This window comes from Mus caroli, unplaced genomic scaffold (assembly GCF_978045245.1).
Source record: "Mus caroli unplaced genomic scaffold, Mus_caroli_1 scaffold_14, whole genome shotgun sequence".
NCBI lineage: Eukaryota > Metazoa > Chordata > Mammalia > Rodentia > Muridae > Mus > Mus caroli.
This window is the reverse complement of record NW_028227269.1, coordinates 2,083,550-2,101,138: the sequence shown is the minus strand read 5'-3', so window position 1 is coordinate 2,101,138 and position 17,589 is coordinate 2,083,550. Positions and strand designations below refer to the sequence as shown.

At 39.2% G+C, this 17,589-nt stretch overlaps 1 protein-coding gene across 4 annotated transcripts in view; it reads right to left on the bottom strand.

The window, feature by feature from the left end:
• Atad2b (ATPase family AAA domain containing 2B) overlaps positions 1-17,589 on the bottom strand; it is a 131,691-nt gene that overhangs the window by 56,416 nt on the left and 57,686 nt on the right. For all 4 annotated transcript variants that reach the window (XM_029484503.2, XM_021178882.3, XM_029484502.2 and 1 more), the window contains exons 16-17: positions 16,810-17,121; positions 12,189-12,324 (exon numbers count right to left, since the gene is read on the bottom strand). In XM_029484503.2, coding sequence (XP_029340363.1) covers positions 12,189-12,324; positions 16,810-17,121 — 448 coding nt within the window. The remainder of the gene's footprint in view (positions 1-12,188; positions 12,325-16,809; positions 17,122-17,589) is intronic.

Genomic DNA, 17,589 nt, shown 5'->3' with positions numbered 1-17,589 from the left:
TATCTGTGACTATAATAATAACCAATATGTTAAAGTATAAAACCCATTCTAAAAGAAAAAAAATTCAACACTATTTCATTCTATCATATTATATATTAGCTTGGGGAGAGCAAGACTGTATCATTTAGCTATTAGTCAGACAGCAAAGGTCCCAACCAACAAACAGGTCTGGGGCAAGAGAAGCCTAGGAAAACATGGAGATCTATCCGAAGACCATTGTGTAAAACTTAGGACAGACATCTTAAAGCTGGGCACGGTGACTCACACCCAAGTCTGACCAGGGTGTGCTACATAGTGAGTTCTGGCTGCCTAAGCTACAGCCCCACAACTCACCAAATCAAAATATAATTAAAAGGCTAAATTTTATATTAAGTGTATTTTTTCACTGCTATGTTCTATGCCTCCCCACAAAGTCATTTTGAAACATAATTACTGTGATAGTAACAAAAGATAGGACAATTAACAGGTGATTATGAACATAAAGTGTTCTTAAACTAGACATGGTAGTCCATATCTTTAGTCCCAGCATTGTGAAGGTAAAGTCAGATTCTCTGAGTTTTGAGGACAGCCTGGTTTACAAAGCAAGTTCCTGGCTAGTCAGGGATACACAGTGAGAGACTATCTCAAAATCAGAGCTTTATAAAGGGTTCAGGAGAATGAGCTAGCCTTGTTAGTACATCTGCCAGGTAAGGAGACAAAGCCTTCAAGGTACAACCTTGGTAGAGAGATCAGACCCTTAGCAGAAATCAGTGCCTTGGCATCCTCAGCATCTCTACCTGTGAAAGTTCTAATATTTATAACTTACCAGTTTAATGAGGAAAAGTGGGCTGAAATGCCACAAATTTGTTTTGTTTTGTTTTGTTTTGTTTTGTTTTTTGTTTTTTTTCGAGGCAGCATTTCTCTGTATAGCCCTGGCTGTCCTGGAACTCATCTGCCTGCCTCTGCCTCCCTAGTGCTGGGATTAAAGGCATGTGCCACCACCGCCGGCTGCCACAATTTTTTAATAGAAAAATTTTTTTTCAGAGATGGCAATTTATGTTTTTGTTATAATAAATACTAACAGGGGCTAGAGAGATGGCTCAGCGGTTAAGAGCACTGACTGCTCTTCCAAAGGTCCTGAGTTCAAATCCCAACAACTACATGGTGGCTCACAACCATCTGTAATGAGATCTGACGCCCTCTTCTGGTGTGTCTGAAGATAGCTGCAGTGTACTTACATATAATAATAAATCTTAAAAAAAAAAAATACTAACAGCCCTTGCCCTAATATACCATGTTAGGCCACACACTAGAAAAGAAAAATATATTAAAGGAAATCTAATTTTTATTTTCAATATTCTCTATTACAACTAAAATAAGTAAATAAATTAGAAGGCTAGAAAGATGGCTCAGAATGCACATCATTCTTGCATAATACCTGAGTTCAGTTCCCAGAAAGCACAATAGGCAGCTCACAGCCACCTGCAACTCCAGCCCCAGGGCATCTGCTGCCTTCTCTGGGTTCTATGGGAACCTGCACACACTTGTTCATAAATGCACACACACAAACATAAAGTAAAATCTTTTCAAATAAAATAAAGAATAAAACAGATCTACTCACTACTAATACTGCAAACTCTAAGACAATGCACAAAGCATAAAGAAAAATAAAACACAAAGAAAGAAATGGGGAAAAAACTGCTAACTCCAGAGGAAATGATAAAGCACTAAATACAAGGGTATCACTAGTGGTATTAGACCCTATTAGCAGAGAAACAAGACAAAAGGCAGATAAAGAAAAACCAGACTTACTAACTGCTTTACATGGCCCATGTAAAAAAGCAAACAATAAAGAGAGATCCTACTCATCAATGCAAAAGCAATGTAAAAGGTAACACAAACAATAGCAAATAATCTTAGCAAGAAGCATGAAGTTCAGCCAATACAAAAGCCAATTTTTAGAAAACATTTATGCTTTACTTTATATATTTAATAAGTTCTAACAAAAAATTCCTATAGAATTTGGGAAGGGAAAAATTAAAACTTACTCTCAACATTATCTAAAATTATAAGAACATCAAGAAATGTGAGGGGAATATGCTAATTTAGATCAAACACTTTGGTAACAAACACTTCATATAGCGATCTTCCTCAACTGTAGTTTTGAGTCTCACTACACAGCCCATGGGGCTTCAATTCACAATCCTGCTCCATCAGCTTTAAAGTCCTGAGATTACATGTGTGATCCGTCACCTATGACCTCAAGTTTCCTAAAAATCCTAGAAAATACACAGTTTCGTTTTATTAAGTGAATGGGAAAACCAAAGCTCAGAGCAGTTAGGTAAAAGATGGTACAAAAAGGGGAGAGAGTTCAAACTCCCATTCAGGAGCTCGCAATGTTTGACGGACATTCAAAGGCCCAGGATTTGAACACTAGAAACACAAATCAAACAAACAAAAATAATGCATCTCACTCAGGTCTATATGATTGCAAAACCCAAGTTCACGCTACAGTAAGATGTGACATGCAAATATGAGAGCATGTAATAGAATAACAATTAGAAGAAAACAGAATATACAAAAGAAAAGAAACACAGGACAGGGGTTGGAGAGATACCTCAGTGTTTAGGAGCACTGACTGTTCTTCCAGAAGTCCTGAGTTCAATTCCCAGCAACCACATGGTGTCTGACAACCATCTGTAATGGGATCTGAGTCCCTCTTCTGGTGTGTCTCTAAAGACAGCTATAGTGTACTCATTAAAATAAATAAATAAACAAATAAAAGAAACACAGGACAGCACTGGGAGATAATCAATGCACTGCTTGGCATGCAAGGATTAGAACCTGAGTTCAAGTCCTAGAACCCATTTTTAAAAAAATGTAAGTGATGTGCGTTTGTGACCCCAGCACAGGGTGGAAACAGGGAAATCCCTGTGCTCACTGGCCATACGGTAAGTCTAGCCTTGTTCAAAAAAAATGGCTCCTGAGTAAATGGCTCCTGAGTGTGACATTGAAGGATGTCCTCTGACCTCCACACACATGCACCTGCACCTACATGAACATACAAATGCACAGAATAAGGAAACAAACACAGTAATTGAAGAATTTTATACAAGAACAGCAGTACATGGAGTAGAGAGATGGCTCAGTGATTAAGAACATGCACTGCTCTTGCAGAAGAGCAGGGTTCAATTCCCAGCACCAGCAGAGTGGCTTACAACTGTCTTTAACTACAGACCCAGACAATCTGAATCCTTCTTCTGACTTTCATAGGCACTAGGCACACAAATGCAGAGCCTCGAGCATTCTAGACAGGTATTTTACCATTAAGCGACATCCAGCCACAATAAATTTTTAATTTATTAATGTGGTGCACATACATACACATAGACAAAATATTCACATACATAAAATATAAATAAATCTAAAAAAATTTTAAGAAGAAAGCACCCAAGGAGCTAAAGGGGTCTGCAACACTATAGGAGAAACAACAATATGAACTAACCAGTACCCCAGAGCTCGTGTCTCTAGCTGCAGACGTAGCAGAGGATGGCCTAGTCCGCCATCAATGAGAGGAGAGGCCCTTGGTCTTGTGAAGATTATATGCCCCAGTACAGGGGAATGCCAGGGCCAGGAAGCAGGAGTGGATGGGTTGGGGAGCAAGGCAAGAGGAGGGTATATGGGGCTTTGGGGGATAGCATTTGAAATGTAAATAAAGAAAATATCTAATAAAAATGCCTTAAAAATGATGATGATGATGATGATAAACAATAGTACTTAAAATAAAAGAAAGAAAGAAAAGCAGGACAAATATGGAACAATGATGGGTTTTAAGTTTTCAAATACAGGCATTCAGAGTCCCATTTCAGAGCATTAAAAAAAATGTATGCCCTAAAAATAAAGACAAAATTTCCATATGTAAATATTCTATATATATATTCATTTTTTATTTTTACATATATTTTTGAGGGTGTATGTAAGTGGTATGTGGTATTTAAGCATGCAGAAGCCAGAGGAAGATGTCAGGAGCCTTACTGTCTTTTATCACTCTATCAATGGCCTTGAAACAGGTCTTTCACCTAACTGAAAGCTCACCATTTCAGCCATGCTGGCTAGCCAGTAAGCTCCATCTGTTTCCTTCTCCTAATGCCAGGTTTATAGGCATGCACACTCACACCCAGCTTTTTCTTTTAATGTATGAGTTTTAGGGACTCAAGTTCAGATCCTCAGATTAAATAAATACTTTTACCCAATGTACTTCTCAACCCAATACACTACACATATTGGGGGGATGTCGCACTGAAGATCAAATGCAGAGCCTCGAGCATTCTAGACAGGTATTTTACCATTAAGCGACATCCAGCCACAATAAATTTTTAATTCACAAAAACATAAAGCCTTTATAACTAAAAAAAATTATAATCTGAACCATAAAACAATCAAAATGAGACAAATATTTTAACATAAACAAAAATGAGGCAATACTGAACCAGGAGGACGGTAGGGTTCACACACCTGGGCTAAGCAGTAAGACCCTATTCTCAACAAACCGACAAAATCGGAATGATTTTTAATGTCCGAAGAGTTTATGCAAATAGTATAACAACAATAAAACACGCCCCCAAACCTACCTTTATGGACAAAGAGCACACACAGACATCACAGGGAAAATAGAAGGTAACAATTTTAATGTTTAATTATCCAATGACTGTAGAAAGTCTATAATGCTGAATGTCTTACTCCAAGAAACTAAACAGCATTATTATCAGAGGCCAAGATGAATGGTATTTGGTCAAACTGGAAATACACAAACTGCATTGATGTATCATTAACAAGTAGAGTTCTTTAATACCACTAAGGGAGAACCCAATTAGTATAAATAGGTTTTCTGGGGGAAATGCTACCATCACCAAAATCAGAATAGATCAGAGGTAGAATGAATTTCATGAAAAAAACAAAAACAAAAAGCATTATAAGCGAATGACAAGGGGCTCTATTGAAGCAGCTTAAGTAAGTTATAATGGCAGCTTCCTTTCCACTACTGAGCAATGAAGAGATAAAGGTAATGGGGTTGGGAAAGAAGGGGAGGCACGGTCAAACTCCAAAGGCCATGTTAAAGTTTAAGTGTACACTAAAGACAATAGGAAGCATGGCTTTAGGGTCCATACCCACAGAATCCACCAAAGTATTGGAGGAGAAAATGGCCCTATATTATAGATGTTAAACGTTTCTTTTTTTTTTCTGTTACTAGTCACTAAATAATGACTCCTGAAATAGCATCTACATTACTTTAGAAATTCTAAACTGGAACTGACAGTGATTTAAAGCATGAGAACATGTTGGAGGGTTATGTGTAACTGTTAGTTTTTATTAACATACAAGACTTAAGCACTCACAGGTTTTAGCATCCATGGGCTGCACGGGCTGCAGAGGTACAAGTGAACATGCTTTAAAATGGAACTCTAGTTGAGCATATCAGTACGTGAGAGGAAGGACTTGATAGAAGGCAAATGGGGAAAAGATAACCACATGAGGGTGTCATACTGAAACCCAGGTATGGTATGTTAATGACTGGCTAAATTAGAATGTGAGCAGAGAAAGAAAAAAAAATGTCCTGAAATGACTATAATTTAACAATATAAAACAAGAGGACTCTGTCGATGATTAGATAATAGGAAGAAGACATGAAGGATGGTGTCAAGCTTTAGTTGAGAAAGTAAGACAAAGAAAAACAGCAGCAGCCAGGCAGTGGTGGCGCACGCCTTTGATCCCAGCACTTGGGAGGCAGAGGCAGGCGGATTTCTGAGTTCGAGGCCAGCCTGGTCTACAAAGTGAGTTCCAGGATAGCCAGGGCTACACAGAGAAACCCTGTCTCAAAAAAAAAAGAAAAAAAAGCAGCAGCTAGCCAGGCTTGGAAACAAAGTTTGGCTTGAGAAGAAGTTGCTATCATTTACACAGAAATAAAAAAATTAAATAACAAATACTTTATCTGCCAGATATTGCAATTATTAGTAAGACAGTAGGAAAATTGGTATTCTTACAGTTAGGCAAAATACAGAAGGAAAAAGCACTCATTTTATGGCATGTCTAAATATGCCAAAAGAAGTTCAAAAATATTCTATAACTCATGTGTCACCACGAAAGATGCATTTATCTTTTTCCATTCTGTGCCTGCTTTAATAACACTTATTCTCTGTCCATCTGTCAGTCTGTCTGCCAATTTATCTTCTACAAAATATTGAGTGAGTGGATGAACACATGAAGACTAAGTTAATGACTCAAGTGTTTCTAAGCTGCCTGGTCTATAATGATTCATGCAGCTAAATAATGAATACTGAAACGCACAACTAAACGTTTGAATGTGCAGTACAACATTTGCCTCAGTGTGCATGGAGCCCTGGCTTCACTGCCTACCACTGCCAGAGAAAAGTAAAACGGCTCAAAATGAACAAAGCTAAGAAGACAGCCCCTCACATGAGAGTGGAACGGGGAAGTGAAGTGTTTTCAATCTAGAAAACAATTCAGCCACTTACATCAATCAAGATTTTAAGCAAAAATACCTTTGACACAGATCTGTTTTTAAATTTTACCTGAAGTTCTGTATGAGATAATGGTATAAAGACATATACTTACAAAGATGTCTAGGGCAGTATAGTTTAAAAAAAAAAATGATCACCAAAAACTTCAGATTATATAAAAGTTGGTAAATGGGGCTGGCAAGATAGCTCAGTGGGTAAGAGCACTGACTGTTCTTCCAAAGATCCTGAGTTCAAATCCCAGCAACCACATGGTGATTCACAACCACCCATAATGAGATCTGGCGCTCTGTTCTGGTGCATCTAAAAATCAGCTTCAGTGTACTTATTTATAAATTTATAAATTAATCTCTAACCCAGAGCAAGCAGGGACTAAGAGAGCAGGGTTGACCAGAGCAAGCAGAGGTTCTAAATTCAATTCCCAACAGCCACATGAAGGCTCACAACCATCTGTACAGCTACAGTGTACTCATATGCATAAAATAAATAAATAAATCTTTTAAAAAAATTTTTGGTAAATGGTGAAACATCTAAACAATTACATACTATGTATGTGTTTGTTTAAGACAGGGTTTCTCTGTGAAGTCCTGGCTGTCCTGGAGTCCCCTATTTAGACCATTCTGACTATGAACTCACAGAGACCCTCCTGCCTCTTTCTCCATGTGCTGATATTAAAGGCATGCACCACTGTGGTGTTTTTACTAGGAATGGCCCTCATAGACTCATGTGTCTGAAAGCTTGGCCTAGGGAGTATCACTACTAAGAGGTATGGCTTTCCTGGAGTGGGTGTGGCCTTCTTGGACAAAGTGTGTCACTGTGGAGGCGGCTTCATGCCTTCAAAACCAGTACCACCTGGGTGATTCTTACAGATCACCAAGTCCAGCTGCAGCATGAGGTACAACCTTGGCTATCTTTGGAACACAGTTTCTTTGTACTCCCAGAAAACACTTCCCAGAAGATTTTACCTCAGGGATGCTTGTCTCTTCATAATCACTGCTAATTTCTTAGCTCTAGCTAACCACCATTAATTGTCCCAGTAGTTCCTTCCATTCTTAACTCTAGAGCGAGAGCCACATGGCTGAAGCTGCTGAGTTCTGCTGCTTGCAGGAACTAGAACATGACCCCCTTGTACTATTACATTGTCACTGACTTTCTGTTTTCCAAATCCTTCACTGCCTAAGCTTGGCTATCCTGGGTCTTGCTCTGTAGATTGACCTTAAACACAGAGATCAGCATGCCTGTCTCCTGGGATTAAAGGTGCGTACCACCATGCCTGGATCTAAATTTAGCTGGGTAGGATCTTGCCCCAAGGTCCCACTCCCTTAATCTGTTATCTCCTAGAACACGGGATTTTGCTGCATTTCACTTCCTGATACCCCTTTAATACTCGAACCATATCTTTTATATTTTTCCTTTCTAAACTTGCTATGCTTGTTCAAACTTCTCTTCATGAGACTTAACCAGAGAACAAAGTCTCTGCTGGGCTTTTTTGAAACTTCCTATGTCAATGTAATTAATCTGAGTCTCTTCACCTTAGCCTCAGGCAGACTTTTTAGGCAAGGGCAAAAAGTAGCCACATTCTTCACCAAAAATACCACAAAAACAGTCTTTATGCCACATACTGAAATTCTTCTCCTTTGAAATCTCTTGGGCCAGGTCAACACAGTTCAAATCACTCCCAGCAACAGCCTTCCATATTCCTACTAGGATGACCAATTAAGCCCCATTTAAAGCATTCCACTGCTTTCCAAATTCAAAGTCCCAAAATCCACATTCTTTCAAATAAAGGCATGGTTAGGCCTATCACAGCAAAACTCCACTCTCAGTACCAACTTTTGTATTAGTTAGGGTTTTACTGCTGTGAACAGACACCATCACCAAGGCAAGTCTTATAAAAACAACATTTAATTGGGGCTGGCTTACAGGTTCATTCCATTAATCATCAAGGTGAGAGCATGGCAGTATCCAGGCAGGCATGACACAGGCAGAGCTGAGAGTTCTACATCTTCATCCAAAGGCAGCTAGTGGAAGGCTGACTTCCAGGCAACTAGGGTGAGGATCTTAAGCCCACACCCACATTGGCACACCCATTCCAACCAGGTCACACCTATTCCAACAAGGCCACACCTCCAAATGGTGCCACTCCCTGGTCCAAGAATATACAAACCATACAAGTTTCTAATCACAAAAAAACAAAGCTATATTTATTTGTAAAACAGAAAGCTGTTTCTAATCCACAATGGTAATATAAAGGAAGAAAAAGGCCTATTCTCATCCATATGTCTTTCTCTTACACAGTGCTAAACTACTGACCTGTGGTTTTTTCTTAGGTCTAAAAAACAGCCGTCTGCTGGGTGGTGGTGACACACCCCTTTGATCCCAGCACTTGGGAGACAGAAGCAGGCAGATTTCTGAGTTCGAAGCCAGCCTGGTCTACAAAGTGAGTTCCAGGACAGCCAGAGCTATACAGAAAAACCTTGTCTCGGAAAAACAAAACAAAACAAAAAACAAAAGAACAGACGACTGTACTGTTTTGTGAAACAGTCCCCAAAACCTGGCAATAAGGCCCAGGCTGTCTTCTTAACACTGCCTTGTTCTGCATTGACCTTTCATACTAACACATGCTACTCAAACAGAAAGCAAAAGCAAAACCCATGTATACTCCTTCATAAAGACCTTTATTTTCTTTTTTTTCTTTTTTTGGGGTTTTGTGTGTGTGGTTTTTTCTTTTTTTTTTTTCTTCAAGACAGGGTTTCTCTGTGTAGCTTTGGCTGTCCTGGAACTCACTCTGTAGACCAGGCTGGCCTTGAACTCACAGAGATCTGCCTGCCAAGAACTGGGATTAAAAGTGCATGCCACCACCACCCGACCCCATCAAATGATTTTCGATAAAGGTTTTAGGACTATTAAATCTGGGAAATTTTTTTTAGCATCTATTCTACATGCTAAAAAAAATGAAGCTGAATGCTTACCTAATACATAATGCAAAATTAACTTAAAGCAAGTCAAAGATATGTAAGAGCTACAACTTTTAAGATTCTTAGAGGTAAGCATGGTAGTACACACCATATTTGACAGGAAGTTCTTGGACATGGTACCGAAAAAGCAAAAACTCAGAAATCCGCCTGCCTCTGCCTCCCAAGTGCCGGGATTAAAGGTGTGCTCCACCACTCCCGGCAAGACCTTTATTTCCATCTGCGTGCTTCTTGAAAAAAAATCATATGGTCAAGTCGCTCAAGGAAAATATAATTATCAATCAAGTTCAAAAATCAGTTTTAAGCTGACATTTGGGAGGCTGAGACGAAGACTGCTGCAAATTTATGGTCAAATCTGGGGCACATGGTGAATTTAAACTAGATAGGGCTACAAAACAAAATCTTATCTCAAAAGAAACAAAATAATAAATAAGGAATTCAATCAGTTTTGGGGATGGTGGAAAATCCCAGGAAAGCAATAGCACAGAGCCAGGGCCTACAACTCACTGGGAACCAGCCCTGGCCTTTCATGTTTCCAGTGCTTCAACTTCCTCCTCCATAAAATGACAGCACACATGCATGGCTCAAGTACACAGCACACAGCTAGTTTGCTGCAAGTTTCAGGTGCCATTGCCACCCCCACACTCTCCCAGGAGCATGCGTTGTGACTAAGCATCCTATATTGCTTTCCTGCACTTCCCGGCAGAAACTTTACTTGCGTAAAACACAAAACAACAACAAGCTAATAATAAAAAATGTCTTCAGACTAAAGTAAGTTGTATCTAGCTCCTTCTTGTTCTTTTAACATCAAAAAAAAGTCTGGGTATACCAGATACTAACAGAAAATGTTTTGAATGGGTAAATAAAGGGATAAACTACTGAAGTATCTAAAATGAAAAGCACCATGCCAGGCATGGTGGCAGGTACCCATTACTCCAGCACATGGGTGGGAGAGACAGGAAAAGAAGACTGAGGCCAGCTTTAGCATCATGGTGAGTTTAAGGCCTCCTGACTTAAAAGGGGGTGAGGGAAAGCTTGCTCTAGAAAAGAACTCAATTGGTAAACTAAAATAGCTGTGTAAAGGAAACTAAAATTAAACAAAATCTTCTAGAAAAGCTAAAATAAACCAATGAGCCAGACCAGTGGCAGCAAACATTAAACCAGAAGCAGAATAGTCCTAAAAAAGCAAACAGCATACAAATACAGGAGTGGAAACACACTTCTTCTGTGTTCCTTTACTGGCAGGGTCTCTCTTACAACACTGAAATAAAAGACTGATCATGTTTATCTCTGCTAATATATAATTCAAATTTAAACTAAAAATAAAAAATCAACAAACATACTGACAGACGAGTTAGTTAGGTAAAAAGCAGAAAGAAGTATTTATTTGCCTGTAACTATCAACAAAACAGACTAACAGAAAGCTGGTGTTAGAAAGCCTAAGAGAGCCTCCCTGCAAACAGAAAGGGAAGGTGTGGAAACGAAGACAAAGGAACTTCCTGCTGGGAAGAGTTAACACATCCAGGAAAAGAAAGCAGAGGGAAGATATTTAAGCTCACTTTTAAAACATGACCAAACAAAAGAATTAACAATGCATACACACAGTCAAACCAGCATTCCACCATGACCTACACCGGAGAAACTTTAATTCAGGCTGAAGGCTTAAACTTGTTCAAAAAGGTTTTAAAAATTACTTGAAAGACACTAAAGAACTCACATCTGTGATCGCAGCATTGGAAGGCTCAGGCAGGAAGGATTACCACAAGTGTGGGCAAGCCTGACTAAGTACACAGTGAGTTATAGGCAGATAAGCTACGAAGTCCACTGTGCCTTTCTTCAGAGACTAAGAGAAAAGGAGAAGGAGGGAAAAGGACGAAGAGCGGTGCCTTTGTGTGTGCAGATTACTTGCTGACTTAGTTTAAAGTCACACTTGCGCTACAACACAGACAGTGAAAAGATAATGGTCAGTAGAAAAACAGTAAAATTCAAATTACAAAAGTGGAAACTAGTGCTCTGCTAAGAATCAAAATGTTATTTAATTACTGAGCAATTTCTAATTCAAAATCTCTTTAGTAGCTTTGGAGTTTCTAAACCTTCATCTAAAATTTAATCACAAGTTAATGTGCCATGGGAGGTGGTAAATATTTCTTTTTTTTTTTTTTTTTTTTTAAAGATTTATTTATTTATTTTTTACATGTAATACACTGTAGCTGTCTTCAGACGCACCAGAAGAGGGCATCAGATCTCATTACGGGTGGTTGTGAGCCACCGTGTGGTTGCTGGGATTTGAACTTCGGACCTTCAGAAGAGCAGTAGGGTGCTCTTACCCACTGAGCCATCTCACCAGCCCGGTAAATATTTCTTAACTGTCCATTTTAGTTCAAGTAAAAAGCAATAAAACTAGGGACAATGAGTTGACTTCTAAAGGTAATAATCCTTCCCTACCTCCACAAAAAAAAAAAAAAAAGGAACATTATTTCCCATAGAGAAATTAGCATATGGCAGCCTCCTTCTTCAGGAAAGTAAACATTAAGTGAGATCCACAACATAATTAATACCACACACCAGACAACAAGACACAATAGATGCTTTTCTGAATTGTGTGCAAACAAAGAAAAATGCCTTAAGAATATAAACAGCAGCAAAGTATACTGTGTTCTCAAAATGTAAGGCAGAAAAGCCATTCTAGCTTACTCACGTTGTAAAGTGGAGATAAGGTTTAGTGACAGCAGCAGCTGGCAATGACTTCTTTGGTGATCCCGAGTGACAACTCATCTCGAAAATTGATAAAGCATTCTCATCTTCACTATCATCTAAAATCAGACTTTCTACATCTGTCAGAAGAAAAGCACAAGAATTATGAGTCTCGTAAACTTATATAATAACAAAAGAAAATGGGCAAAAAGTCAAGTGACATCAACTAATGCTCGACCTGGACAGACACTCGACCTGGACAGACACACAGACTAACCAGGCACAATGATGACATGACACTGTGTTGTTTTTCTAACTTATAAACATAAGACGCATGACTCTAGCACATTTATAAGTTATTGACACCTACTATGAACTGTAATTTGGGACACTGCTGAGTAAGTCTCAGAAAGACATGGTGCCCTCATAAAATATACCCTGTGAGTTCAATTTGAACAAAATCAGCCCATTTCACATCCCATTCAGGTACTAAGGCAGCTGAACAAAAAGCCAGTTCTTACAAGAACAACAATAAGCAAACTGGAAAAAAACCAAAAACACTGACCTGTTCTTTTTAAATGACCTCACGTTTCAATGAAAAATGTGCCTAATTAACATTAGAGCAGGAGGGCAAACTTTTATTCCAGCACTTGGGAAACAGACAGGTAAATCTCTGTCAGTTCAAGGCCAGATTGATCTGTATATGAGGTTCCAGGACACCTAAGACTACCAAGTGAAATACTTTCTTTAAAAATTAATTAGGTTTTTTTAAAAGATTTATTTATTTTATGTATGAGTACACTGTTGCTGTCTTCAGACACTCCAGAAGAGAGCATCAGATCCCATTATAGATGGTTGTGAGCCATCATGTGGTTGCTGGGAATTGAACTGCGGAGCTCTCGAAGAGAGCCAGTGCTCTTAACTGCTGAGCCATCTTTGCAGCCCTAGATAATTAACTTTTAAAAGGGAAAAAGAAAAATGAAAAGTTGGGTGAGCAGGAGAGAAGGCTCAGCAGTTATGAGCATGTGGTGCTCTTCTGGAGGCCAAGAGTTGCTAGCACCCATTTGTCTGATAACCACCTGTATTCTAGCACCAGAGTATCCCATGTGTAGCATATACTAACATAGACACCAGCACCGACATCAAGCAGCTCACAACTGCCTGGAACTGGAGCTCCATCAAGATCCAACACCTTGGCCTCTGCAGGCACCTTCCTTCAAGTATACATACCCACATATAAATACATATTTAAAAATAAAGTAAGTCGTTAACAAACAAGCAAACAAAAAACAGAATTAGATAGTCAACTCAGAGTGAAAGTGCACCCATTCAAGTAGCATTAGTTCTTCTATGGGCCAGGCTATTATTACTCAGTGAATTAACTGTAACTACAATTTCCACTGAGAACACAATACTTTTCCAGAACTTAAGTATTAACACATTTCACATATATGTCTATTAAAATGCCAATTCAGTGTAATATGTGTAGCAGATAAAGAACTGATATTGACAGAAATCAACTCTGGTCACACACAGTGCAACACACCTGTGACATCAGCTACTCAGAAGACTGGAACATTGTAAGACCCTATATCAAGGTTCCAAAGAAGGAAGGAGAAGGGAAGTAAGGCAGGGAGGAGGAGACGGGAGGGGAGAGGAGACTGGGTAAGGCGAGGGAAAAGAAGAAGAAAATAGGAAAGAAAAGAGAGAAGGAAGGAGGGAGAAGGGGAAGAAATATATCACATATTTCTAAAACAAAAGAATCGGATGCTGTATAAAGATAAGATGCAGGGCTAGGGAGATGGCTCGGTGGTTAAAGTGCATACCATGAGTCCAGATCTCCAGAACCCACATAGATACCACGTTAAGTGTGGCAGCCCTCCTACAATCTCAGTCTTGAAAAGCAGAAACAAAACTCACAGAGCAAGCTGGCTAGCAGGGCTAGACGACAGCTCTCGTCTGACTGGGACTCAGTCAGGGAAACAGGCGAGGTACAAGGAAGGATGGTTGCTGACATCAGCTCCATGCTCCCAAAGTACACTCACCAATATGCATGTGCACCCCCACACAGAACATATACACGGCTAACAAACACACAAAAGTCAAAGAGAAGAAAATGAGGAGCCACAGAATGAGTCAAGTATGAAGAGTTACAGTGGCCTTTAAAAGCTAGATATTTAGTCAAACTAAAGAGTCTTACATTTATTTGGGAAATAACAGAAAATCTTTTAGGTGATAATGTCACAAACAAGAAAAGAATACAGGTCTATGGAAAAAATATTAACAAATAAAACAAACTGGAAAATACATATAAAGACAAGAATTTACAACTTGAATAAAATGTAGTTGTTATGCCACTAATACATGCAACTTAGTTTTGTTGCCTGAAGTAAAGTATACTTTGCAATTACAAAAATAAAAGTATATGAAAAAGAGAACAATGCCATAAAATGGAAACTCTCAAATGAAGAAAAAGAATATCAAAAATCTCTCACAACAGGTAATTCTTCATTTTACATCCTGATCACAGCACCCCTCCCATGGCCCCTCCCCACTGTGCCATCCTCTTCCTATCTGAAAAGAGGGAAGTCCCACCTGGATACTAACCACCCTAACACATCAAGTCCCTGCAGAACTAAGCCCATCCTCTCCCACTTGAGGCCAGCCAAGACAGCCCAGTTAGAGGAGCAGGATCCACAGGCAGGCAGCAGAGTCAGGGACAGCCCCTGCTCCAGTTGCTGGAGGACCCACACAAAAAGCAAGCTGAGTGTCTGCATCACATGGATGGAGGGCCTAGGTCCAGCCCTTGTATGCTCTTTGGTTGGTGGTTCAATCTCTGGACCCCGAGGGTCCAGCAGTTGACTCCGTTGGTCTTTTTGGGGAGTCCCTGCATTGTCTAAAGGAGCAAATCATTTTGTTTTTTGGTTTTTATTGAAAGTTTTAGGTAAAGATATTTATATGTGTGTTCCCAGTTATAAAAATCATAGATAAGCTAGGGTGATGACTCCTATCTGTAATAGTGTACTCAGGAGAGTAAGACAGGAGGATTGTTATAAGTTTAAATATCGCCCAGTGCTATATAGTGATTTCCAGAGTGAAACTGTCTCAGAAGAGAAAGACAAAGAACGTCCCTATCACAGATAAAAACACACATGAATCACAGCAGAGCCCGATTCACAGATATGCTCAGGAATAGTTGCCCACACCCTACCTGTCAAAAAAACCTTAAGGAACAAAGAGTTCTATGTAAAGTTTTCCTTTAAAGAAAATTAGCCTTTGAAAAAAATATATTTATAATGACAGTCAAATTGAATAATATTCATGATTCACTGAATATATTCATTTGATAGTCATTAAATAACATCAATGAATTTTAATGTTGCTATAATTCTCTGAACATTTTTCTACTTGTTATAAGCTACACACTAAGTAAACAGGGTATTAAGATAAAATTTAAATAATCAAAGCACACTATCTCATGCCAGGCACATAGCTTTAATCCCAGGTAGAGACAGAAGCAGACAAAATGCCCAGGCCAGCTAGGAATACACAGTGAAACCCTGTGTTAAACTAACAAAAAAATAAAACCCTCACTACTTCACCTTCGAACTTAATGCGTCTTATTTGATTTCAACATAAACCTAAACTTTTTTGTGGGGTTGGAGGAGATGAGACAAGGTTTCGTGTTGTCCTGCTGACCTAGCCCTCAAAAGATGACCTGAAACTTCGGAACTTGCTTCTTCTGCCTCTCCAGTGGTACAGGCATGCACCATCATGTCCAGCCGACATCAGCTGAATCAGGACCTCAGGCAAGGTAGACAAGCATGCCTCACACTAACTTATATCTCCAGCAGAATTTTTTTTTCCTCATGAAAATGTGATTTTTAGGATGATGTTCTGATTTCATCTCAGGTCCAAAATACAGGCCCAGGGCTTAATGAAATCTATAACTATGGACAATTAGGCTGGAGGTTACTCCCTTACCAACAGCTCATTTTCATTTTAATCGGCACAAATGAAGAGTGCTCTGTCAACATCATCAAAATGAGCTGACTGTACAGAAGCGTCCGAACAAAGCACGGCCAGGGCAGGCAGGCAGGCTCCCTGGGTTTGAGTCGGCCTCAAATCTTACTGAGTGACCTTGCATAACCAAAGTGCTCAATCTCCTCATAACTCATAGAACTTTGATATAGATTAATGAATTATAAATTATGCGCTTTATAATAAATAAGCAATTATTACTATAGTCTACTTTCTAACATCCTCCATATTAAGAGTGAATAAACATTCACCAGGCAACACCATTTATAGATAACATGTGAGTTCTGAAATATTCAGTGATGAGTGAAATAAAGTGCTAATTAATCTTTTTTTTTAAAGATTTATTTATTTATTATTATATGTAAGTACACTGTAGCTGTCTTCAGAGACACCAGAAGAGGGCGTCAGATCTCATTACGGATGGTTGTGAGCCACCATGTGGTTGCTGGGATTTGAACTCTGGACCTTCGGAAGAGCAGTCGGGTGCTCTTACCCACTGAGCCATCTTGCCAGCCCCGTGCTAATTAATCTAATGAAGAAATTTTTTTCTTATTTTCACAATACAAAAAAGTAGTTTACAGTACCTTCTTTCTTGTCACTCTGGCTAATTTCTGCATGAGGAAATATTTTTTGCAGGACTGCTAAGATGTTGTTGAAACTTCTTTCTAGCAATGGCCTTATAATGGGGGACAGCGCCTGTCCTGAAGACATCACAGCACGTTGGGAAGCAGGCACGATGTTCTGCATGGCATGGTAGAAGTCTTGGGCGCTGAGCACTATTGAGGCGACATCCAGCTGCAGCTTGTGGCTGCTGGCATAGATCTGAGGGTAGCGCCTCCGCAGGGCAGTCAGGGCGGCTTCTGTACACAGGGCCTTGATGTCAGCTCCACAGTAGCCTAATGCACAAAATGAGAAAAGGAACAAAATTAATTCTTCCAAAGATCACTATGGTTTGATAATACATACATTTCTATCTAAAATAATCAATAATCATTGGCAAAATTGAAATGAATCCTTTAAAATCACCTAACAAAACTGACTAAAAATGTTCTAAGTATTTTAAATTATTAAAAACATAAGCTAATAACATTAACACAAAAAGTCCTGTATTGTGTGTCAAAAACCACTGACTGCAATGTACAGCTTTCTTCAGGGCAAGTTTTCAAAGAATTACTGCTACATTTCAATCTTTCATAACCAATCTTAATCTAGACTTTATCCTCATACTATACCACTATGCAACATTCTTCATCTTTCTTTGATTTTATTTTGAGACCAAATCTCACTAACTTGCCCAGGCCTCCTGCCCCGGCCTGGTAAGTACCTATGATTATAGGTGTGTGTCAGTCACCTCTTCTGGCTTA